Source organism: Eptatretus burgeri, chromosome 7 (assembly GCF_056783735.1).
Source record: "Eptatretus burgeri isolate ZD-2024b chromosome 7, Ebu_testis_v1, whole genome shotgun sequence".
NCBI lineage: Eukaryota > Metazoa > Chordata > Myxini > Myxiniformes > Myxinidae > Eptatretus > Eptatretus burgeri.
In genome coordinates this window covers 95,139,139-95,164,970 of record NC_140967.1, presented here as the reverse complement: position 1 = coordinate 95,164,970, position 25,832 = coordinate 95,139,139, and the positions used below count along the sequence as shown (strand labels likewise).

At 48.5% G+C, this 25,832-nt stretch overlaps 1 protein-coding gene across 1 annotated transcript in view; it reads right to left on the bottom strand.

The window, feature by feature from the left end:
• Window positions 1-647: 647 nt before the first annotated feature.
• Window positions 648-25,832, bottom strand: part of LOC147023836 (uncharacterized) — a 29,533-nt gene continuing 4,348 nt past the window's right edge. The window contains exons 2-4 of the mRNA XM_085889685.1: window positions 5,152-5,339; window positions 4,283-4,981; window positions 648-2,590 (exon numbers count right to left, since the gene is read on the bottom strand). Of these exons, the coding sequence (XP_085745811.1) occupies window positions 2,406-2,590; window positions 4,283-4,981; window positions 5,152-5,339 (1,072 nt within the window). The 3' untranslated portion in view covers window positions 648-2,405. The remainder of the gene's footprint in view (window positions 2,591-4,282; window positions 4,982-5,151; window positions 5,340-25,832) is intronic.

The window sequence follows — 25,832 nt, the reverse complement described above, 5'->3', positions numbered from 1 at the left end:
ATACCCTAAAGAAGGCCGTTCACGTGAAGTATGCGAGCTACCTGGCCTCCTCTTAACTCGTCTACTCTTTCTAAAGGACACCGTGGGATCTTTAACAACCACCAACTCATGCTGGCACACAGAACATCCAGGTTAAGGTCAATCCGAGGGACGGCACACACATTGATGAAACACCGGGGTGACGGTTTATAGCTGAGTCGGGTTTCGGTCAGGATTCAAACCCAGGCGAGACAGCCTAGAGGCAGGTGTGCATACCTCTAGGCCATCCTGCCGGCCTTGCACATGTTTTGTAAGGCTTTTCAAAGATTCAACAAGGAGAAACAGGCACAAAATGTCATAGCCCCTGTGGTTTTAGTAATTTTGCTTTATGGAGTTAAAGGGCTAGGTCATATTTACAAAATTTATGCATATGGACAACTGATTTGAGTGGTCATGTGACATGCAAGAACATCTGTGACATGTGACATTTGCCAAGTTTGAACAAAATTGGACCATGCATGTCCGAGACATGGCTGCGGATAGACGCACAGACGACGGACGAGACTCGATCCATAAACCCCCATTTCGGACTAAATCCAACTGGGGCTAATAACAGATTCGTACAGAATTATGACTGTTTGTGATCAACAATAACAACCAAAAGCTTTCTTTGCATTTTTATTCAAACAAAAAGCAAATCCATTCGATATGTATGGGATAGTTTTCGGGACCAGCCCATTCTCATACCTGCTCCCCACATATTGCTCCTTACATGACCAGTTGCACAAATCCATGCAGAACTTGTGCCGGTGTTAGCAACGTCACAAGCAAGCTACCTCTCTTAAATATTAAGAAACTGCAGAAAATGTAAAATACAATTCATACCAGCAATGTTACATCATAAAAGCTTCAATTAATGGATATAACTGCATTAAGCTTTTGTTGGCCTGTTATGCATTCCCATCTGAGCTGATGCTTCATGATGCTCAGAAACCAGGTTTTTCAAATCCCCAATCCTATCAGCGTGTGTCTATTGTCCACTGATGTCCTTATAATTCACATCAAACTGCAATGACGTCTGCTAATGCCTTTGTTGAAATTATGTATAAGCTCAGCTAAAATCTTCTGATTGATGTCATTCCAAAAAAAAAGCATTTATTAATGAATTAATGATGTGGATGATTACAATGAACTCTCACATTAAGAGTGTGCAGGTCATTCGCACAATGTTGCACGTCGATGAAATGTAGCATTAGTTATGTGATAAGAATGGTTCGATCTGGTTTGGGTTTTAGTGATTGGTCATAGTTAATGTTGGAGGAATCCTGATTGAGGTGGAGTCTGTATGCTTTGGGTATAATGTTAATTGCCATCATAAGTTGATAACAAAATGCGTTAAACGTCGGCTCTTAACGAAATGACAAATTTTGATTCTTACTCAAAATGTGGTTCATCATTGGGGTACCACTTCTTTAATGGCTGCAATTATTTCCACTTTCTTGTAGGATTGGCTGGGGAAATCTTGGCCTAAGTCTTTCATGAACCGACTGGCCAGGCCTGACGTTCGATTAAGATGAGGGCAGGAATTTGTAATTTGTTTCAGGGTGCCGGCAATAGCTCACCGACTCTTTGCGAAGGACTCCGTGGGATCTTTAACATCCACCACCGAATGCCGGCAGATGGTACACCCAGTTTAACATCCATCCAAGGGACAGGACACATATTGATGAATTGCCCTGCCTGTGAATCACTGCGATGACAATTTATAGTTTATAGCTTGGGTGGGATTCAAACCCAAAAGAGACAGCTTTAAAGAGGTGAATGTACACACCGCTCGGGCCGAGGCCACCATGCCCACCCCATCATGTGAGTACACCAATGTTTATATCCACGCACTCTTACCTTATTTGTTCATATGCAGCCTGTGACTGCTTGGCTGCATCATTTTTCTTGGAGCACAGCTGTGCCACTGATACAGTGACCCCTGTTAACAGTAAGCTTGTACTCATGTCACCAACCTCTGAAGGATGACGGGCTGAGTCAACTCACCTAGTGTTAATTCATCGACACAACAGGGGCTTGAACTCAAGACCCGGATATCTTAAGATCTTAAGCCAACCATCTTAACCGTTAAGCCAACTTCAGGCACATTCTTACCTGTGAGAGATACATTATTTGGATGTTCATGTTATGATTATTAATTTTCAAAAGATGAATAGCTTTTTCTAGGCATCTATACTGTACTGTAATTAGAAAGATGTTTCATCATGGCAATTAATAAGAATATAGAACTCGAGTTTTCGATTCCCTGCAAAGCATACATGTACACATATTTTCCTTTGTCCAAGATTTGTTTCTGTTGTTATTGTTGTTTCTGTTGTTCCTTTTTTCTGATGATGCTGTTATTATATTGATGCAAACAGGCCTTAACATTTCAATTGCCAACTTTGCAGTGTCTGTATCCTCTTATTCGCCATGTTTTTTGGTGTTGCACATTTTATGATCGAGTTGGGAAATGGCTTGGCCCGGGTTGATTTTAGCCACCCGTGGAAAGCCTCCAGTTTACAGTCGCAGTGGTAGGGGTTTCCATGTAAGTAGATCATCTTGAGGTCTGCATACATCGGAGGCACGGACAGGTTGTCAAAGAGTGAATGAGTGTTGCATCAGGTAAAACGTTAATAAATATCAACTGCTAAATGTGATCGTATCGACAAATAGAAAAGCTCAAAGGTGTTACAAGTACTCACAACACAAATGATAACACGGAGTTGAAAACCAAATTAAAATATATTTACCCCCACTTCCTGAATATGATGTAAACCAGAATGGCACTCCGTAGAGTGCATACCTCCGCCAGGCTGAACAGTTTACATTTTGTATCCCACTGAAAGGCCGGATCTGAATCCGTACCTGAACCAAAATCGAATCGGCTTGTTCTTGTCACCTACTCAACATGTCCACCAAGTTTTGTCATAACCCGTCCACAACTTTTTGAGCTGTCGTGCTATGTATTGTTTTTGGCCCCATCTCGCAATGGTGAAGAATCACTGAAAAAATTATGATATCCCTATCGGGATTCGGATCTTCATCAAAATCAATTTGTCATTGTCACACACCCAACCTCTCCACCAGATTTCGTCCAATTCCGTCCACAACTTTTTGACATATCCTGTTCACAAGAAGACAGAAAGAATCACAGACCAGACCAACCAATATACTCACAAATCCTTGATGTCGCAATTAACAGACAGACAGGGGTGAAACATAACTTTTGTGCACCTTCAGTGGTGGAGGTAATTACCTCCAACATGGATATTTTGTCATTCGTTGCAACAGATAATGTAATTCGAGACAAAGTTGCATGAGAAGGCATATTCGATGATTCCACTACATGTATTAAGTGATACTTTCAAGCAGGAAGGGAGAGAGGGAAAATAAGGTCATTTTCTGAATTGCAACCTGCCATTGGGATTGAACGTCTGTCTATCTCCATGGTTCTACCCATGATTCATTTGATCCAAAATCAAAGGGACACTAAAGTATTTCTTCTCTGATCACAAATTATTTGGGGTTAATTTCCCCAATTATCAATACTAACGGGCACTGTGACCTTCTCAGCCACCTTCAGTGGGCAATCTGCTGAAGATCATTTTTAGAAATGCACTATATATTTTTGTCATTTTTGAAAGAAATGTTATTGATCACAATACTGTCGCACCCTGCTATTCGCTGGGGGATACATTCCTGGAAAATGCTGCGAATAGCGAATAGCGAATCCGTGAATAGCGGAGCATTGTTTCAATGGAAAAATGAGGGATAGGTTCCGGCAGTTAATGATTCATTAGGGAAAATCAAAAATCCCGTGTAAAGCCACGAAAAACTATGAATACACTCACAAAAAACCGCGAACCCCCCCCCCCCGGTGGATACACCCACGAAAAACCATGAAAATGCAGAAAAAAATAGCAGGGTCTGACGGTATATCATACTCCATATCATAATCTTGAAAACGTTGGCCTCATGGTGGTTACCTCTTGCCTACGGACCGGCGGTAGCACTGCCTGTCCCCACATCCCGATAAATGCTTTATAGCGGCCTTCGGTGACCTCAAAACGGAAGTCAAGACGAACGTTTGGGAGCTTAGAACCTAACCTTGCCCAGATTATGAAGTACCTCCACCCAAAATTTGGGGCCTCTAAGTGTTGTGGTTCGGCCGTGAAAGAATAACATACAAAGCACATTACACTTAAACATTTACAAGATTATACCATTTTCTTCTAAATTCATGATTAATTTTACGTACCTTTAAGGGGAGCCATTGTCATATGTTCGATCACCTTCAAGTTGTTGTCACTGATGGTCACATGGGTGAGTTTAGGGGTGGCTTTAAAGATATTCCTGGATATCTGTGGGATATTGTTGTTGCTGAGATAAAGCTCTCTTAAATTGTTCATGCCCTGGAATACATTTTCTGGGAGAGTCTTCAACATGTTGTTGTTGAGTACCAATATTTCTAGATTCCCCTGCATCTGGAAGGTGCCAGATTTGATGGATGACAACCTGTTCCGATCAAGGTTGAGATAATTCAGCTCCTTGAGGCCTGCAAATGCTTTTTCGTTGATCAAACGTATTTGGTTGTATGCTAGATCGAGGATGACCAATTTCGGTGAAAACCTGAAAGCATTTGCTGGAAGTGAAGTCAGGTTGTTAAAAGGCAGATCCAAGTCGGTAAGCTCGTCTAGGCCTCTCAGAATGGTCGGCGAAAAAGAGGCGATACGGTTCTTCCCCATGAGAAGAAATTTGAGCTTCGAAAGTTTAGAAAAGACGTTGCTTGGGAGATTTCTGATGTTGTTACCGTTGAGGTTTATCATGAGTAACTTCTTTGTGCCGTCAAAAGCATTTGGAGCAAAGTTTGAGATTTTGTTATTTTCGAGAAACACGTGAGCGAGGTTGGGCACTCGTGAAAACACTTTTGAAGGAATGCTTTGCAGTTTGTTTCCATCTGCAAAGAAGAAGAAAAAAAAATGAAAATGAGGCACTTTACCTCTCCATATCAATATAAACAAAGTTAAATTATCTTTCATATCACGTTTTATATGTTTAATGACATACCTATTACAGGTAGGTGCAAATGACGAATAATAATAATAAGTGGTAAATAGTGCTGCTCACCCAATTTAAGCTGTAACGTGTTGGGTGGCAGTTGTGTAGGGATTGAAATCAGTCCTTTTCCTTGACAGTCCACATGCATTCCTGAGTGGTTTGGATTGTTGCATTTGCATCTTGATGGGCACTGTGTGGCTGCCCAGCAGTGACTGAATAATAGTATCAGGACAGGTAAACATGCAGCAAACATGTTCCTGTGATCAAAGATTATTGAAAAGATTAGAGGGAAGGGAGATGTCCATTATAGACTACTACTACTACTACGATGACTACTACAACTATAACAACAACAGCAACAACAACAATGTCCCCAGTTAATCCCACTTTCTTGTGAAGTCAGTCACACAGGTTTTTCCTCTCAAAACACCTTTATCTTGAGCCTCATCTCTCTCTCCACCACTTCCTTCCACCTCAATTCTAGTCTTCCCCCTTTCCTTCTACCAACTGCATCCCTAACAGATGTTTCTAGTGACACCCCCTTCAACAAAGGTTCTGCAGAAACTCCGTAGAAAATTTCTCTAGAAATTCTGTGGAACTTTAGGACCAAATTTTATAGAACTGTAATTTCTAGAGAATGTCTAAATAATTATATAGAACACTTCTCTGCAGAGTTCTGTGGACATTGCAATGTCTGGACTTGAGGCCTCACTTGCCTCTTTTGAAGGCACCTTTTTATATTAAAAAAGGTTTAAAAAAAAACAAAAAACATTTAAACATCTTGGGACATACATCTTGACTCCATGGCCATCGTACATAGTCCAACCAGACTGGGCGTAGCACGCACGTGCACCTCAGCCTGAGGGCCAAAACACATGGTCAATCAAACACACACATGGCCACCAAACTGGGGTAGCCAGAGGCAGGCAGGGATGGACCCCTGGTATGTATGGTCCAAATGTCCGCATGGGTTGGAATACTCAGGGAAAATGTCAGAGTAAGTCATATTGTAAAACGTCCTTTGAGGAAGCCGTAAACGTTAATTTTAATGTGGTGCACGGTAAGTTTGTTGTGTGAAACCTCCTGTTAATTGAGTGAGGCTGGGTGAGGCCTTGTGGCGCCATGCATTTAACACCAAAAGCACTCTGGAAAGTGGATTTCACTTTTGGAGAAGTGACAATTACAAACTGTTTGGCCTGCAGGCCAAGCATGTCATGACAGCGAGGTCTGCCGTGGAGACCTGGAGGAAGACGGAACACTTTTGTAAGGGAGTGACAGCTCAGAAGCTGGCCCACCCAGAAGCAGTGGGCAGACAATACCAAGGACTTGCTGTAAATGGGGGCGGTCCCAGAGTTCACAAGGGCCGTGGCCATTCTCCGCGCGGCAGTTGAGCTTTGCACATGGTGGCATCAACATCTTGGTATCTCTCTGCTCCACCCTCTGAGGAAGAGATGTCCATCTCCCCTTCCTCATCACCATTTCCACAGTTCCATCGCTCCCTGAGCCTCATTTCGTCCATGTAGCGTTGTCATTGTGGTGGAGCCCCAACCAGCTTGTACCCCCCAAAAGCCCTCGCCTATCCCCATTATTCATCATGTGTGAATCTGGTAAATGACCTCATTAGCGGGGGGCAGGGGGGGAGGAGGATTTATTTATTTCCTATTGTGCACGAGTTTGATTTTTTTTTTATGCCTCACCTTCCCCATTTGTTGTCCTCAGGTGCCAGATCTGTCTGGGCTCTGTTGTCTTGTTTATACCCGTGTGGTGTTTCATTTTAATAAACCTTTTTATTATCAGAGACATTTTCCTGCCTTTTGCCTTCCACACGTTGCACTGCCAAGTTCGGCCTCGGATTGGAGCAATCCTTGGGGTATTATAAATCGTAAAGAACAGTTAATTGAACGGTGTGAAATTGGTAAGCTCTGCGATCTTCAGGAGTAGCAAAAGCTCCTGGCACGATGGGTAATGTTTGTCAAACCCGTCGATGTGACAATATCTTATTTCCCAGCTGCAAAGATCGTCTTAAACTAATTGATGCCAAAATTGGTAGATGCATGGCAGGCTATTGGTCAGAATGCTTTCAGCAAATGCTGCTGTGGCACAAGCGTGCGTGCGTGCCTGTGCATGTGAAAAAGCCTGAGACACATTCAGGAGTTCCAATATGTGGATGTTATGAGCATCAATAATTTACACAAAGTTTACACTGGTGTTTTCTACTACTATAACATGTTGACTTATTAATGCAGTTTAGTTTAGGTGAGAAGAAACCAAGCTTGGCGTTTAGCAACCTTTAATTCACATTGATCAAAATCTTAAAAAACTTGTGATCACAACAACTCAAAGTAAATTATATATGAGCAGCTAACATGAAGTGTTGTTGTGGCTAATCCATCACATTTCCCAATCAAATCTAATAGATAACTCATTGTCAGGTGTGCTTCATGATTAACATCAGGTGCTCCTCTCTACACATGTATAAAGTTAAAAGTCCACCTTTCATATTGCAAAATACAGATCTCTCAGCATTAAGTGTTAACTTAAAGCAAAATGGCTAAAATTTCAGTAGATCACCTTAGAATTATTTCTGCATAAAGAAGGAAAAACATTTAGTAAAATAGCTCACATCACTTGATTCTCAAGGTGTGCTATCTGAAACGCAATCAACAAGTGTTCATGTGTAATTGACAAACCCAGGACTGGAAGGCCCAAAAATCTGTTCAACAAGGATGAGCAATATTTGAAGATAATATATTTAAGGAATAGAAAGAAGATTATAGTGGGGCAACTTAGCTAAATATAGCATAACAATTGTGCATTTTGTGAGGAAAGCACCAAATTTGGCACACTAGTAGCCGAACATATTGTTACGGTGCCGGGGTCACGTCGCGAACCGACCGCTCTGACGGAGCCGCAAGTCGAGTTGGCCCGACCAATCGCCCGGAATATAGATCGCCGCCCGGATAAGTCCGAGTCAACGGGTCCTTGTACAAGAACCGAAATACGCCAATGGGAAGATCACGTGGGGTAGGGTTAATTGCCAATCTTCAATGTACCTAAATACCCACGTTATCCAACTACCGGGGTATTCCACCCTCGACGGAACTCGTACGGAACAAACCGCCGAGGCGAGCCTGTCCCGTGCGCGATTCCGAGTGGCTTAATCGCCGAGAACCGTCGGTCCAAGTGTCCCCCTTTTACGGCAAACCAACGGCTTTCAAACTACCAACACACGAAATGCTCAGTCAATCAAAGAATCGACGCGACGAGCTGAAAACATTTAACAATTGGGGTATTTATTAATAATAATGGGGAACGAGGGAAGCACATAAGAGCAGAACTATTCCGACTATACGAAATGCAATGCAAACATTTACAGCACACAAAGCAGTTAACAATTTCCTACTTATTCGACGGGTCCACGGGCACACGTACGCACACACACACACGCACACACACACACACGCACACACACACACACACATGCACACACACACACACACACACACACACACACACACACACACACACACACACACACACACACACACACACACCCAAGTAATGGTGGCTGAGGCCTTTAATAACGGGCTCCAGCTCGGAGGACAGGTGAGCTGAAACCCAGAGCCTATCTTGAACCTCTCCACCTCGTGTGTTCTTCAAGTTGTTCGGACCCAGGCTCCAGCGAGAGCGAGCTGGACCCAATTGCCGTGAGCCGCGATCCTTCCCAAGCGGCAGCGAATCCTCCCGCGCTTCTCAACACTTGCTGGTGAGACGAGGCACCGATCCTTCCCATCGATGCGTCGCTTCCCTGAGGAACCACCTCCAAGATGAAGTCGATGAGTTGCACCAAGCCGGGAACCAAATGGAGAACAAAGAGCTCCACGAACCAAGAAGAAGAAGAAGCCACCATTCGCAGCTCGAGCCGAGCAACCGGCTCAACTTTCTTCCAAACAAAACAGCTCTCCAAAAAGCCTATCGAGCCAAGCAGGACCCGAAGCTCTGCTGAACAACTCTGCAGAAGCAAAAAGGTTCTGAAGGCCTCAACCCTAACCCAAGCCAAACAGGACCCGAAGGTCTGCTTTACGACGCCCCTCAACTCCCCTTGAACAAAATAAAGGTATCTCCTCTTTATCCTTCTCCGCCCCCTCCCCCGCGCCCGGCGTGACTCATGCCCTCGTGATCCATCCCCTGCTCAACCACGGGTGGGAGGGAGTTGTTGACGTCATGAATCACGGGACGGCAGGGCTCTTCTTCCTCTTCGCAGAAGAGGGGGAGGGACGTCTCCATTGTTCGCTCCCTAACTATTCAATCGATCCGCAGCGCATCTAAACGATTTCTGAACATTTAAACAGTGGAAGGTGAGCTATCTAGGGAACAAGCACTTATCGACATAACTGACTAAAGGAACCTGTATGTTTGTGTGCAATCGAATTCCAAATTCGTAACAATATTATGAACAGATTTGGATATTGGGCCATCTCAAATTCAGCCGCTGATGGCTGTGGCAGCCATTTTCCACTGCCATCAAAAATTTTGAGATGGCCCAATATCCAAATCTGTTCATAATATGATAGGCTACTAGTATGCCAAATTTGGTGCTTTCCTCACAAAATGCACAATTGTTATGCTAAGTTGCCCCACTATTATAGTGTTGAACTGACAACAGAACTGGCGGACGTCTCAGGTGTGATTATCCATCCATCAAGAGTATGAAGGTCACTTCGTGTGAGTCAGAGTTTATTGTTTGCATCCAATTGAAAACAGTATGTGAGATGACGAAAAACTGAAACTTGAAAAAAACAAACTGAAAAGAATCTTGCTTGACACCAACAATTAAGCCTTAATTGGTGTTTGAAAATTGATGGTAGATCGACGACAGCAAGGTATCGGCAATTTTTTTTTAAATCTGCCATGCTATCCCCAGTGGTGCAATATTTGTTAGTCCAAACTTCATCTTACAACAAAATAATGATCCAAAACACTCAGCAGGACAAAAAAAAAAATGAAACTTATTTGCAAAATCAAGAGGAAGCTGGAGAACTTCAACGCATGGAATGGCCCCCTTCAAAACTGAAATATAATTGAAGCTTACTGGACTATTTGGACAAAGAAAAATGAAGAAACCACAGAAACCTAGATGATCTTTGGAACACCTTGGAAGAAGTGTGGAGCACCATTCCAGAAGAGTTTACAACAAAATTATTTTGATGACTCCACCCTCTGTTGTGATGTCCCTCATACTTCAGAAGGGCAGGCTGCAGCCTTTTCCCTCTCTTCGGACATGGGTAAAATCACAAGCTGGTCAAACACCTGGAATGTGTCTTTCAATCCTGACAAATTTCACACTCTCACTGTCTCTCTCTGAAAGAGCCATCTGGCAAACTCTCCTATCTACTTTCTCAACAATTCACTTGAGGAAGTGCAGTCATTCAAACACCTGGGTCTCACTATCAGCCATGAATTGATCTTTCTTGGGAAAACCACATTTCAAAATTGGCCTGCAAAGCCAGTTGCCGACTGGTCATCCTCCATCAAAGTCATGAGTTGGCACACCTGAACTCTTATCCACCGACAATGCCAGCTGACCACAATTTTGACTTTGATGGAGCCTGTGTTCGAGACATATTTCATCACAAACTCTTTTGCACGCTTTTGTTGTTTTAAGATGCTTTTTCGCAAACTCCATATGAGCTTTTTGATGTGTTTTTTTCAGGAATTGCTTCTCTCTTGCCACTTGTCCATAGAGGCCAACTTTATGAAAGGAACGGGATATTGTTGATTGATGAACACTGACCTCTATCTTGTTTACATACCGGACATAGAGCCTTGCATGTTTTTCAGTCATTGTTGGATTGAGTGACATCCCAAACCAGTGTCCTGTTTGCCGAGCTGCTGAGTTTGGATGGGCGACCTGATCAGGTTCGGGTCTGGGTGGTCTGATACGTCTTCCACTTCTTAATGATGGATTTCACCGTACTCTAAGGAATAACGAGTGAATGAAATCTTCTTATAACCCTCTCCTGAATGGTGCTTCTCCACCACTTTACATCTGACTTCTTTGGAAAGCTCCCTCATCTTCATGGTTGCCTTGTTAGTTAACCAACTGAGTTGGACCTTAAAACTCCTTCGATAAGTGGTGGAGCTATTTCACTTATTTTGTAAACTTTCAAACAAATAATTTGCTCCTGAAGTGATTTAGGGTTAATTAGGCAAAGGGTTTGAAGACTTGCACAATTGGGAATCATCTGATTTTTCTCTGTTACTATAACTTATTCACATTTTATCTGAATTTTTTTTAGCTCTATCACTTTGGAGTAGTTTGTGAAGACTACATATTAAGTTTGTTTTGAAAGCATCATGAGGAAATAAGTTCAGTTAGCATAAAAATGTGAAACTTTGAAGGGGGATGAATACTTTTGCAGGCCACTGCACCCACACAATACACACCTCTGATACAAATGGAAAAAACTGGATGATTCAATAAGCTGGATAAGGCGAGCAACAAACAACAACACTCGATCCCTAACACCACATCCACATGTGTACAACACACAACGGGAACTCCAACAATGACACAACACACACCTCGTCACGTTGAACCCGAATGCTAAACCAGCCATGTTCGTGCCTCGGACACACAAACATGACAACAAGCATGCACACATGCTCACCAACACACGTACAACACCAGATCACGTGTAAGTAATAATAAAAAAGAGCAGAGCAGGCAATAATGCAATTTGACGTTTATTTGCTTGAGATTTGGCAAAATAAAAACACTCCTTCATTTGATCTCGCACACCGACACGTGCCCAGAAATGAGCGCTCGCATCGGGAATAAAAATGAACACGTGCTGAGGCTCGGGATCTTTTGGCCTGAGGAAGGCTGTGGTGAATCATAGCTAACCCTAACGCAACTCTAACCTCAGCAGCTGGTGAAACATCGCCTGAGACCGGGTCCACTCTTGAATATTGCTGAAATTACCATAATCGATCTGGTTTACTTTTTGGTTGGAAGCACCTTTCTTTAAAAATGTATCATCCCAACCACCCCAAAGTTATAGCATAATATATATATATATATATATATATGTATATAATATATTGTTGCAGTTGTGGAAATTCGCAAATCACCATTCAGGTCCCGTAGGTGAGATATCTCTGTAAGTACATGTGTAGTTAGCCCCAAGCCCGTTGTTTCGAGGGAATAAATGTGATTCATTCGGGCTGCGACCCTTTGAGATAGCCGTTTTTCTGTTCTATCTTTATTTTGAACCAACCACGTCTCAACCGCCATCACACAACAACCACCAACCACAACGCCGCTTCACAACAACAACAACGCCAACAGCCACGATCTTTACCTTCACAACTCGCTCCCACAAACACCGCATCACTGCCATTCCAAACGGCGCCATGCCCATAAACCACCACCATAAACCCTCCACCACCTTCACCCCTCTCCTTCTGTGGCCATTCCCGCACCACTTGTGAACACCGAGCGTCGGGCTGTCCTGAGCTCGCACAAGGTGCGCGCCGAACCACGAGTGCAAAATGTGGCCTTTCCGAGGAGAATTCGGATCAGGAATGCTACACGCCCACTTCTGATCCGTCCAATCAGCAAGCGTGGGGCGGTTTGGCCCCACCTCCAGGCACGTCGGTGTAGAATCGCGATATGCAAATTCTAGGATCAGGGGAGACTCACGCCCCTTTTCCTCCGTCCAATGGGCGAGCGTGGCTCCACCCCCGAGCTCGTTCTGATCCAGAAATTTGCATATGGGTTCTCCTGCCAGCCTATAAAGCGCCAAGTGCGGGGTGAATTGAAGCAGTCTGTCGGGGTTCGAAGTCTGTCAGGGTTCGGAGTCTGTCGGGGAGCTGCAGAGAGAGGAAGCCTGGAGCTTGGAGCGCGGAGTGGAGTCGGGAGGCGAGGGCGTACAGGTGGTTTGCTGCAGTCGGCTGAGGAGAATGGGGGAAGAGACCGAGTAGCTCGGGTCCGAGGCAAGGAAGACGGCGGTTGGCGACGAGCTCGCGGTGGAATCGCTCGTCGCGGGACCCAAGCAAGCCAGCTATACTCTTTTTCCCAGAGCATCAACAATTCCCCCCCGCGCTGAGATAGTGCGAAAAGGGGGCCCCGTTCCCACCCTACTCCAAGCAGTGCCAACGAAACCCACGAAGGAGCACGAAGTCAGGGCACCACCGCGCCGCCACATTTGCGGCTCATCACAAAGACACGGGTAGGATCCACCCGGTCTCGCGGACCTGACCGCTCTTTCAGGTCCCGCGCAAATATTGTCCCACAGGCCCCGTCTGCCCCCTTGTCTTTGAGGGTGGCCCTTTTCTTTTGCTTTTGAGTAAATGTGTGGTTGGCGCTGTCTGTAAAGTAAAACTGTGTAAGTGTTGCCGTGTGCACGCGTAGTCGGTTGTAGATCTGCATTGTTGTGTTTCTTTTGTTGCAATTGCTGTAGGTGCATTCTGTTTAATTGTATATGTGTGCTCTCCGCGTGCCGCGGAATAAATGTGCATGATGTTGAACTGTTTTTCCCGTTTCGCTTCGTCTTTTCTTTAATTGAATCACCATCTTGATTTACGTAAAGGGTTGCTAGTGGGCTTAATACGCCCGATAATTAATCGGAACCGTCGAGGCCGACGATAACACCGCTCGGTTATCCCGATAGTATGGAACGGGTCGCTTAAGTGGCCCGTGTCCGGAGTCGACCTGCGGCGAGGTGCGATCGCCCGGTCTACCCTCCGCGTGGGTACTTAGGTAGGTCGAGTTTGGCAAACAACCCTATCCCACGCGGGGGGCCGATTGGCACGATCGTGGTGAGGCCGAAAGGCCCACCCGTGACGAGCTCCCGGCGTTAGTCCGAGAGGGTCACGACAGAATTGTCCGTCCTGTGGGCTACGTGCCGCGATTCGAGTTACGTGGCCGTTCGCACGCCGGCGGGTGCAAATTCGCAACAAAAAAAAAATATATATATATATATATATATTGTTGCGGATTCGCGCCCGCCGGCGTGCTGACGGCCACGTAACTCGAATCGCGGCACGTCGCCCACCGGACGGACAATCCAGTCGTGACCCTCTCGGACTAACGCCGGGAACCAGTCACGGGTGGACCTTTCGGTCTCACCGCGATCGAGCCAATCGGCCCCCGCGTGGGATAGGGTTGCTCGCCAAATTCGACCTACCTAAGTACCCACACGGAGGGTAGACCGGGCGATCGCACCTCGCCGCAGGTCGACTTCGGACACGGGCCACTTAAGCGACCCGTTCCGTACTATCGGGATAACCGAGCGGTTTTATCGTCGGCCTCGACGGTTCGATTAATTATCGGGCGTATTCAGCCCACTACCAACCCTTTACGTGAAGCAAGATGAGGATTCAATGAAAGAAATGACGAAGCGAAGCGGGAAACAGTTCAACACAAAGCACATTTATTCGCGATGAACGGAAAGCACACATATTCAATTCCACCAAAAGCACATAGAAAAGGAAAAGAAACACAATGCAATTTTACACAAAAAGCAAATGCGACAATGCAGATCTAATACCGATTACGCGAGCACACGGCAACACTTATACAATTTTACTTCACAGACGGCGCCGACAACACATATCCAAAACCAAGAAAAAGAACAGAGAACCCTCAAGGATGAGGCGGGCCTGAGGCCGAGACCGGGTCGGGCCTACCCGTCTGGTGATGAGACGCGGAGCGGCGATGGTGCCTCAACTCCGCGGGCCTCGCGGGCAGTGTCTGGTAGGGGGTGGGAAAGGGGCCCCCTTGGTCGCACTATCTCAGCGCGGGGGGAAACAGGAGGGGGTTGCTGATGCTCGGGGGAAAGGAGGATTTCTACTCTGCCTCGAGTCCCGCGACGAGCGTCTCCACCTCGACCAGGTCGCGCCGTCGGCCTCCCTGGTGTGCAGCTCCCGGCACGACGCGAGCACCCCCTCGTCTGCCCTCACCGCCTCTCCACAGCTCCGTCCTCTTCGCTCCGACTCCAACGCACACGACGACGACGACGACCAACTCCTTCTTGCTTCTTCTTCCCAACTCCACCGGCTGCGAAGTCTTAACTCCCCTCTACTGACGAACGCGGTCGCTTATATAAGCCCCGTGGCTTTGCTCTCTCATCTTTGACCCCCTGCCTTCGACCTTTCACCTCGCTCCCCATTGGCCCGAGAAAAAGTGGGCGTGAATGCTTTTTGATCCATAAATTTGCATATAGCGACCGCCCTCCAACGCCCTGGAGGCGGGGCCAAATCGCCCCTCGCTCACCGATTGGACGGAACAAAAGTGGGCGTGTGTCGTTTTTGATCCGTTTTTGGAGCTGAATATCCGTGGTTTTGTACACGCTGTTCGGCGCGCGCCCTGCACGAGTCCAACACCGGTACCCACAAGCGGCGCAAGAACGGTGGCGATGCGACGGTTGCGAGGTGTGACGTGAAGCGGCGCCGCGGTGGGTGGTTGATGTTGTGGTTGGTGGTGGTAACAATGGCGGTTGGTCCAAAATAAAGATAGTAAAAGAAAAACGGCTATCCTGAAGAGTCGCAGCACGCATAAATGACATTATATTCCCACTAGACAACGGGTTTGGGCCTAACTGCACATATACTTACCGAGATATCTCACCTAAGGGACCTGAATGGTGGTTTGCGAATTTGGTAACCACAACAATATATATATATATATATATATATATATATATATATATATATATATATATATATATATATATATATATATATATATATATATATATATATATACTGCTCGAGGAATCCCGGCTAAATTCACGGGAATCGGTCCAGGGGTGAGAGAAGCGACCCCCGATTCCCTCCAAATTACGAGCGAGTTAAATTAACCCTTCACGAGAAGCAAGATGGCGTCTCAAGGCGAGCGGGAGCCGGGGGTATTAGAAATGTATATATATATATATATACTATAAAATTGTATACAATATATATATACAATATATATATATATATATATATATATATATATATATATTGTTGTGGTTACCAAATTCGCAAACCACCATTCAGGCCCCTTAGGTGAGGTATCTCGGTAAGTGCATGTGTAGTTAGGCCCAAACCCGTTGTCTAGAGGGAATAAATGTCATTCATGCGTGCTGCGACTCTTCAGGATAGCCGTTTTTCTTTTGCTATCTTTATTTTGGACCAACCGCCATGATTACCACCACAACCACAACATCAACCACCAACCACAACGCCGCTTCACCACAACCGCCACGACCTTCACGTCACACCTCGCAACCGTAGCATCGCCACCGTTCTTGCCCCGCTGTGGGTACCGGTGTTGGACTCGTGCAGGGCGCGCGTCGAACAGCGTGTACAAAATCACGGATTTTGTGCTTCAAAAACGGATCAAAAACGACACACGCCCACTTTTTGCCGTCCAATCGGTGAGCGAGGGGCGAATTGGCCCCGCCCCCAGGGCGATCGATATATGCAAATTTATGGATCAAAAAGCCTTCACGCCCACTTTTTCTCGGGCCAATGGGGAGCGAGGTGAAAGGTCAAAGGGAGGGGGTCAAAGGCGAAGCTACGGGGGGATAAAAGGACCGTGTTCGTCAGTCAGAAGAGAAGAGAAGAGCAGAGTCAGGAGAGTCCAGAGGAGGAGAAGAAGTGAGAAGAGAGTCGAGAGGCGGAGAGTAGGAGAGTCGGAGAGTAGGGGAGTCCAGAGGCGGAGAGTAGGAGAGTCGGAGAGTCGGAAACAGAGAGTCAAGACTTCGCGGGCGGTGGAGCTGCTCGTCGTGTGCGTTGGAGTCGGAACGGAGGGGACGGAGCTGTGGAAAGGCGGCGACACCAGACGAGGGGGTGCTCGCGTCGTGCAGGAAGCTGCACCCGAAGGAGGCCGACAGCGCGACCTGGCCGAGGTGGAGACGCTCGTCGCGGGATAATAAAGATCCTCTATACCCCGAGCATCAGCAACCCCCTCCTGTTTCCCCCCGCGCTGAGATAGTGCGACCAAGGGGGCCCCTTTCCCACCCCCTACCAGACACTGTCCGCGAGGCCCGCGGAGTTGAGGCGCCATCGCCGCTCCGCGTCTCATCACCAGACGGGTAGGCGCGACCCGGTCTCGGCCTCAGGCCCGCCTCATCCTTGAGGGTATTCTTTTCCTTGGTTTTGGGTATGTGTTGTCGGCGCCGTCTGTGAAGTAGAATTGTATAAGTGTTGCCGTGTGCTCGGTAGTCGGTATTAGCTCTGCATTGTGTTTTCGCTTTTACATTTGCTTTTTGTGTAAATTACATTGTCTTTTCTGTGTGCTTTTGGTGGAATTGTATATGTGTGCTTCCCGTGTGCCGCGAATAAATGTGCTTTGTGTTGAACTGTTTCCCGCTTCGCTTCGTCATTTCTCCCATTGAATCCTCATCTTGCTTCACGTAAAGGGTTGGTAGTGGGCTGAATACGCCCGATAATTAATCGAACCGTCGAGGCCGACGATAACACCGCTCGGTTATCCCGATAGTACGGAACGGGTCGCTTAAGTGGCCCGTGTCCGAAGTCGACCTGCGACGAGGTGCGATCGCCTGGTCTACCCTCCGCGTGGGTACTTAGGTAGGTCGAATTTGGCGAGCAACCCTATCCCACGCGGGGGCTGATTGGCTCGATCGCGGTGAGACCGAAAGGTCCACCCGTGACTGGTTCCCGGCGTTAGTCCGAGAGGGTCACGACTGGATTGTCCGTCCGGTGGGCGACGTGCCGCGATTCGAGTTACGTGGCCGTCAGCACGCCGGCGGGCGCGAATCCGCAACACTGGTGTCAGGTCGTGCGATACAAATTCATCGCCCTCCTCGCGGCACTGGTATCGGAGAACAGGAAAACGGGCTCTCCTGTCTCCGGCTAAATTCACGGGAATCGGTCCAGGGGTGAGAGAAGCGACCCCCGATTCCCTCCAAATTACGAGCGAGTTAAATTAACCCTTCACGAGAAGCAAGATGGCGTCTCAAGGCGAGCGGGAGCCGGGGGTATTAGAAATGTATATGTGTAATAATGTAGAATCCATGGTCCAGGATGGAATCCCCGAGCAGGAAATGTTGATTGTGCAGGAACACGGACTCGCCCAACTGAACCCAGGGCCCGAGGTGGGTGCGGCAGCGGCCGCGGTGTATGACACCTCCCCCCCCCCTCTCCACCAAGACCCTTCCCCAACCCCTGCCGAAACGGCTCACTCAAGCACACCCGACATGGCCCAGCTATGCGCCATGCTGGCGGCAATGACAAATGAAATGAAAAACGAAATGAAAGGCATGAACAAACAAATGATCGAAAAAATGGATGCGAATATGAAAAACGAAATGAAAGACATGAACAAGCAAATGAATGAAGTGAAAACGACGATGGATGCGAATACACAAAAGATGGATGCGAATACACAACAAATGAACAAAAAGATGGATACAAATACAAATGAAGTGAAAACGACGATGGATGCGAATACACATCAAATGAGGGAAGAAATGAAAAAGCTACGGGGTGAGACGCAGAACATGGGCCGATGCCTGCAGGCGGGCATGAAGGCCGTGACAAAGGAAATAATAGTTGAGACAAGGGAGGTAAAGGGTGAAGAGTTGGCAGAGACACTGGAGATAGAAAAAATAGAGGAAAGACTACACGAGGTGACGACGACAGAAAGAATAAAATGTATGGAGACACGGGAGACAGAAAAAATAGAGAGACAACACGATGAGGACGGGGTAAGTGACGCACACACACACACGGAGGTAGTGGAGGATAATGGGGGTGAGCTGGTGGACTGGGTGGAGACCCAGTGCGAGCACCTGGATGGCCTCCTCCAGGAACGAGGGGAGGGAGTATGCCCCCTTGAGGTGAGTCACGACCAGGTGAGTTCGGTCGTGCTTTGCGAGGTTGAGGGGACGGGTGCTGTGGACAGGTGCTTGGAGAGCTTGGGGGGTATAGAGGCCCCGGAGACCCTTGTGGGGACACGAATCCCCAGTGTGGTTGTCCCTGTGTGTGTGGTGCAAGGTGTGAGTGCGTCCCCGTGTGTGGAAGCGACCCCGTGTGTGAGTGGTGTGGTGGCGATTGTGCCGGAGTGCGTGCTTCCCAGCACGCCGTGTGTGGATGAGGCACCGCGGTTGAGTACCCCCGCGTGTGTGGGTGAGGAACCGCGGGTGAGTGCCCCCGCGTGTATGAGTGAGGCACGGTGTGTGGATGAGGCACAGCGGTTGAGTGCCCCCGCGTGTGTGAGTAGTATGGTTTGTGTGAGTAGTGAGGCACGCGTGAGTGAACGGCCGTATGCAAGGGAGACCGTGTGTGTGAGAGAGCGGTATGTGAGGGAGATGTCGGTTGGCATGCGGGAGCACGCAGCCGCATCTCCCGGTGTGAATGTGATGGAGTGGACCGTGTGCGTCGTGACACGCAGGTATGCGTGTGTGGAATGGAGACGGAGACTGCGACAGAGGAGAGAAAGCCGAGTAGCGGCTGTAGTTGTTTCGAGGACCGTGCCGGGTTCACCCAGCAGTGAGCACGCGGTTCGTGCTGTGCAACGCACGAGACCACCACGTGCTCGCTTGCGAGAGTGAAGTCCCGGTCCGGAAACGCACGCGGTGGATTTGCCGATCCCGCGGACGGACAAAGTTTAGGCAGGTAAATGGATTTGGACCGGACGGGTTCTCCACGCGATCGTGTGTGTTAAGCTCCAATGGGCAAAGCACATGTGTTCGCGTGGGGAACCCCTCGAGACGTGGGGCTTGTGTTTTTTTTTTTTGCGCACGGTGACGTCATGGCTGCACGTGTGGTTGGAATCCGGCAGGAGGGGTATCTCTGCCGGATGGTACCGTCCAAGGAGGGACGAGGAACACGTGCAGCTGCATGACGTCACGGGCAGGTGCAAAGTGCGCGAGTTGCCGCGCTGGCGCTGCGCATGTAAAAAAAAAAAAAATTAAAAAAAAAGAACAAGCCTCACTTTCGGGTACACAGGATTCCTGGGCAAGGGGTGGAAGACCCCCTTGACCCCGGGGCACAGGATGGAAACTAGTTAGGGGGAAGGGTTAGCTTAGTTAGACCGACTTCATGGGGCAGGGGTAAGTCCTCATGGAGTCCGTGGAATGGATTAGGTAGAGGGATTTAGTGAGCTTTAGGTTGGGAAATAAAATGATTTATTTCGGAGACAGTGACAGACTGTGAATGTGTAGAGGGGACGTAGCTTAGCTACGTAGTGTTAAAAGGAATGTGCTGTAGTTTAAGGGACGACGTGGGAGCACGAGTTAGTTAGGGGAGGTAGTTAGAAGGATGGCAGAGTTCAGTGGTGTGTGTGTTGAGTTGTTGGTGAGTGAATTGGAAGCATGTGCTTGGTGAGTGAGTGAGGCCAGCGGGTCTGTGTGTGTGGAGTGAATGGGGAATGCATGGTGCGATGAGTGATTGGGGGGAGGAGTGACTCCCGCCCAAGGGACCCCGGGGTCAGAGTAAAGTGAGTTAGCTGGGTTAGTCAAATTGAAAAATGGAGGTCGTTTTGCTGTTGGTGGGAAAGTAGGCTCGAGACCCATTTGGAGGGGTGCAGGAGCCCTGTTGACGGGCTTGGGAGCGTGGCTGCGAAAGGTGAGTATCGCTGAGTGGGTACCCCGGGCACCAGGCTAGTCGGCCGCGGTAGGCCAAGGGCCCATGGGGGGCCGGGATAGAGTAGTGGGCACGGGTGCGCCTGCTTCGTGCGGGGGCCCGGGGTGCCATTAGCCGCGTGGGCAGTGTTGTGGGCACGGGTGACCCTCGGAAAGGGGCCCGGGAGGCCGGCCTGCCACGTGTGCGTTTCAGGGGAGGTGCCATGGGGGGCACTCCCCGGTGTTAGGGAGCTGGTAGGCTCGGAGGCAGTGTAGTGCCCGGGGGTGCCATAGCGGGAGATTCGGCAGAGGGTCGTGCCTGCCAAAGGGAGCCACGTGTCCCAGCCAGGAGACCGTGTGAGGGCACGAAGAGAAAATTGGGGGGTGAGGCCCGAAATTGTGAGGACACCAACACAGGCGACGGGAATCTGGGTTTATAGAACCAATAGTTTAAGCGAGAGGCGCTTGTTGAAAGCCCCGGGGTAGTTTAACAGTTAAATGGTTAGGGTAGATTAGGAGATGTACCCCTCCGCACCATCCATCCCCTCACTCTCGTTGTGGGCCGCTGGACCCACTTTGGGTTAGATCGCCGAACTCTGGGGGATGCCATTCTGAGGCTTCGGTGGGCCTCGACACAGGACGCTAGCTCTCCCTTGTTCCCCTCCGGGAAGGGAACGTAGGGGTTGGGAGTAGGCCAGGTGACAGGATAGGTTAGCCGAACAAGGACGATAAAGGGGGTTAGGGGACGATTTATAGAGGGGAAGTAAACATAAAAGTAAAAATAAAAAATAAATAAGTTGGGGCTAAATTGGGGTTTGGACAAATTAAGGGAGTGGGTATGTACAGTGACAGGCAAAGGCGATAGGTTGGGAGGGAGACAGGTAGGTAGGTCCGAGCCCGCCTTCCAAGTGGCCAGCACCACCGCACTCCCTCCACCAACCTCCATTGAACGGCAAAGGCTGGCCAACTTCATCGGCTGGCCGTGTTTTGCTTCAAGGCGGAGGCCGGCCAACTTCATCGGCAGCTGTTATTTTGCTGCAAGGTCTGTGCCGGCTGGATCGTCTGCAGCTGCTGTGCTGCAAGGCCTGTGCCGGCCAGTTCATCTGCCGGCTGTGTTTGCCTGCAACGGTCTTCTTCTGCGGGCTGTGTTTGCCTGCAGCGGCCTTCTTCTGCGGGCTGTGTTTGCCTGCTGCCTTTGCCATGCCATGCCCACTGCCCATGTTCACCAGCCCCGTTCAATTTTTGCTTTACCCCCCCTGTTCATTTCCATGTGCGCCAGGGTCAAGGCAACAGTTTGCAAGCTGCGAGAACTGCCCTGTTGGCAGCGACAACACGGGCCTGCAGTGGCGGCCCGTGCACCGTGTTTGTGTTCATGCATCCATTCGTTGTGCTCATTGCGTGTGCCACTTGAGCTGGCACGGAGACTGCGTTGTGCAGCCCATGCACCGTTGTGGTTCACTGCGTTCAGTTCAAAAGGGAAGGCCTTGGACTGCTTGTGAGCAGCCAGCCACGTTCCCTGTCACCTGCATTGTTTTGAGCCAGAGACTGCATGCGAGCAGCCTGGCTCCCTGCTAACTGCTTTCTTTTTGCAGAGTTCAATGATCCTGGGCCATGGTTTAGTGTAAAATTTGTAAGTTAAGGTTAAGATGTACTGTAAATATGAGTGCGCCCCCGGCATGTCTGTCTAGCGCCGGCAATTTTATTTAAGTCGTCCGTGTGAGTGAGTTTGTTTAGATAGTTATGCAGCCCTCAGGTTATTTATTTTGGGGACACGAATACCATGAATGTCGCACTCAGGGATCCGTAGGTAAAATGTACTAGGGAAAAACTACACATGATGGCACACGAAAATTTGACGACTCGGGACGAGTCTGTAAAAAGGGGAGGGGGTAGTGTTGTGGTTACCAAATTCGCAAACCACCATTCAGGCCCCTTAGGTGAGGTATCTCGGTAAGTGCATGTGTAGTTAGGCCCAAACCCGATGTCTAGTGGGAATACATGTCATTTATGCGTGCTGCGACTCTTCAGGATAGCCGTTTTTCTTTTGCTATCTTTATTTTGGACCAACCGCCATGATTACCACCACAACCACAACATCAACCACCAACCACAACGCCGCTTCACCACAACCGCCACGACCTTCACGTCACACCTCGCAACCGTAGCATCGCCACCGTTCTTGCCCCGCTGTGGGTACCGGTGTTGGACTCGTGCAGGGCGCGCGTCGAACAGCGTGTACAAAATCATGGATTTTGTGCTTCAAAAACGGATCAAAAACGACACACGCCCACTTTTTGCCGTCCAATCGGTGAGCGAGGGGCGAATTGGCCCCGCCCCCAGGGCGATCGATATATGCAAATTTATGGATCAAAAAGCCTTCACGCCCACTTTTTCTCGGGCCAATGGGGAGCGAGGTGAAAGGTCAAAGGGAGGGGGTCAAAGGGAGGGGGTCAAAGGCGAAGCTACGGGGGGATAAAAGGACCGTGTTCGTCAGTCAGAAGAGAAGAGCAGAGTCAGGAGAGTCCAGAGGAGGAGAAGAAGTGAGAAGAGAGTCGAGAGGCGGAGAGTAGGAGAGTCGGAGAGTAGGGGAGTCCAGAGGCGGAGAGTAGGAGAGTAGGAGAGTCGGAAACAGAGAGTCAAGACTTCGCGGGCGGTGGAGCTGCTCGTCGTGTGCGTTGGAGTCGGAACGGAGGGGACGGAGCTGTGGAAAGGCGGCGACACCAGACGAGGGGGTGCTCGCGTCGTGCAGGAAGCTGCACCCGAGGGAGGCCGACAGCGCGACCTGGCCGAGGTGGAGACGCTCGTCGCGGGATAATAAAGATCCTCTATACCCCGAGCATCAGCAACCCCCTCCTGTTTCCCCCCGCGCTGAGATAGTGCGACCAAGGGGGCCCCTTTCCCACCCCCTACCAGACACTGTCCGCGAGGCCCGCGGAGTTGAGGGGCCATCGCCGCTCCGCGTCTCATCACCAGACGGGTAGGCGCGACCCGGTCTCGGCCTCAGGCCCGCCTCATCCTTGAGGGTATTCTTTTCCTTGGTTTTGGGTATGTGTTGTCGGCGCCGTCTGTGAAGTAGAATTGTATAAGTGTTGCCGTGTGCTCGGTAGTCGGTATTAGCTCTGCATTGTGTTTTCGCTTTTACATTTGCTTTTTGTGTAAATTACATTTCTGTGTGCTTTTGGTGCTTTTCTGTGTGCTTTTGGTGGAATTGTATATGTGTGCTTCCCGTGTGCCGCGAATAAATGTGCTTTGTGTTGAACTGTTTCCCGCTTCGCTTCGTCATTTCTCCCATTGAATCCTCATCTTGCTTCACGTAAAGGGTTGGTAGTGGGCTGAATACGCCCGATAATTAATCGAACCGTCGAGGTCGACGATAACACCGCTCGGTTATTCTGATAGTACGGAACGGGTCGCTTAAGTGGCCCGTGTCCGAAGTCGACCTGCGGCGAGGTGCGATCGCCCGGTCTACCCTCCGCGTGGGTACTTAGGTAGGTCGAATTTGGCGAGCAACCCTATCCCACGCGGGGGCTGATTGGCTCGATCGCGGTGAGACCGAAAGGTCCACCCGTGACTGGTTCCCGGCGTTAGTCCGAGAGGGTCACGACTGGATTGTCCGTCCGGTGGGCGACGTGCCGCGATTCGAGTTACGTGGCCGTCAGCACGCCGGCGGGCGCGAATCCGCAACAATATATATATATATATATATATATATATATATATATATATATATATATATATATATATATATATATATATATATATATATATATATATGTAGAGTAAAGAACACCGATCCGAAAAGAATAATAAAATTATTTATTAAAACCCTGAATAATTTATTATTTTTTTAGACCACCATCTTCCGTCCTCAGAGGTAAAAAAAATTTAAAAGACCGCATGTGCAGAGACGTTAACTGTACTTTTGTCCATCGAGAATCGCTGCGTGTCACGATTGGGCTGCGAGGGGGGACCAATCAGCGTGAGGTTTGGGACGGATTTAATAAAGAGAGTGGAATTGGAGGGTGGATTTGCTTTCAGATTGGATGTTTGGCGTCACAGGTTTGGTGTCACGTGTTCCATCTCTGATCCGGGTTTGTGTGTTGGGTTTGGCCTTCACACCCGCGGACGGGGGCTGTAGGTGATTGTGTAATCCTCGAGAGGTAGCATGTAGGTCGACATGTCGGTTAATCGACCGTGTGCCCGAAAGCCATCCCTTGATAATTTTCCGGCTGGCCCTGCTGGGTGCCGAGGCTTCAACTGCCGTGTTTTCCCACGTGAAGGTGTGCCGTAGGTTGTGACAATGTGCTGCTACCAGTGAAAGCTTGTCTCCACGTGCTGCAGCTTGCTGGTGTTGCATTGACTGTGTCACAAGTCGCTTGGACGTTTGGCCCACATAGTTGGCATCACAGTCTCGACGGGATTTCGTACACCACGCTTGTCTTGTCGAGTCCATTGACTCTGTGTCTGGGCCTAGACAGCTGTGTGCTGAGTGTTGTCTGGTTTGTGTGTGATCCGGGTCCCAAGTGGTTGGCAATCTCTGAAGTATTGCCGATGTACTGTTATACTACTGTTTTGACCGGTTCCTCAGGTCGCGATGTGGGTGCCCTCCTCCAGTGGCAAGACCATATGAATGTTGCCGGATAGTCATTGTTCTGCAGTAAGCAGGTGACGTTCAATTTTGGTCCATCATGTGTGTTGCTCACTGCAGCGCGATTTAGCCTGGTCAAACAAGGTTTGTACACACGACCGCTTGCACGTAGTCGGGTGACAACTGTTGAAATTGAGCACCTGGTTTGTGTGTGTGGATTTGCGGTACACCTGGGTGCTCAACCGCTGGTCTGTTGTGCGTGTGACATCCACATCCAGAAAAGCAATGAAGCCGGATTGTTTGAGTTCATGTGTAAATTGTATGGCAGGTATGATGCTCTTGTATGTTTGGAACCTGTCAAAGCTGTCTTTTGATGATTATGAACGTGTCATCCACATAGTGGAGCCAAAGTTTGGGTATTTTCTCAACCTGTAATTACAATGAGTCTAATTTATAACGCGAGAAAGTGACATTGTCTCTGGGCATTATGCTTTGTTTAATTAACCATGTAAGTTCTGTTATTAGACGTGCATCATCCAAGTAATATGCGCTGTATCCAATGGTCATGTAACATGTGGTAAAGT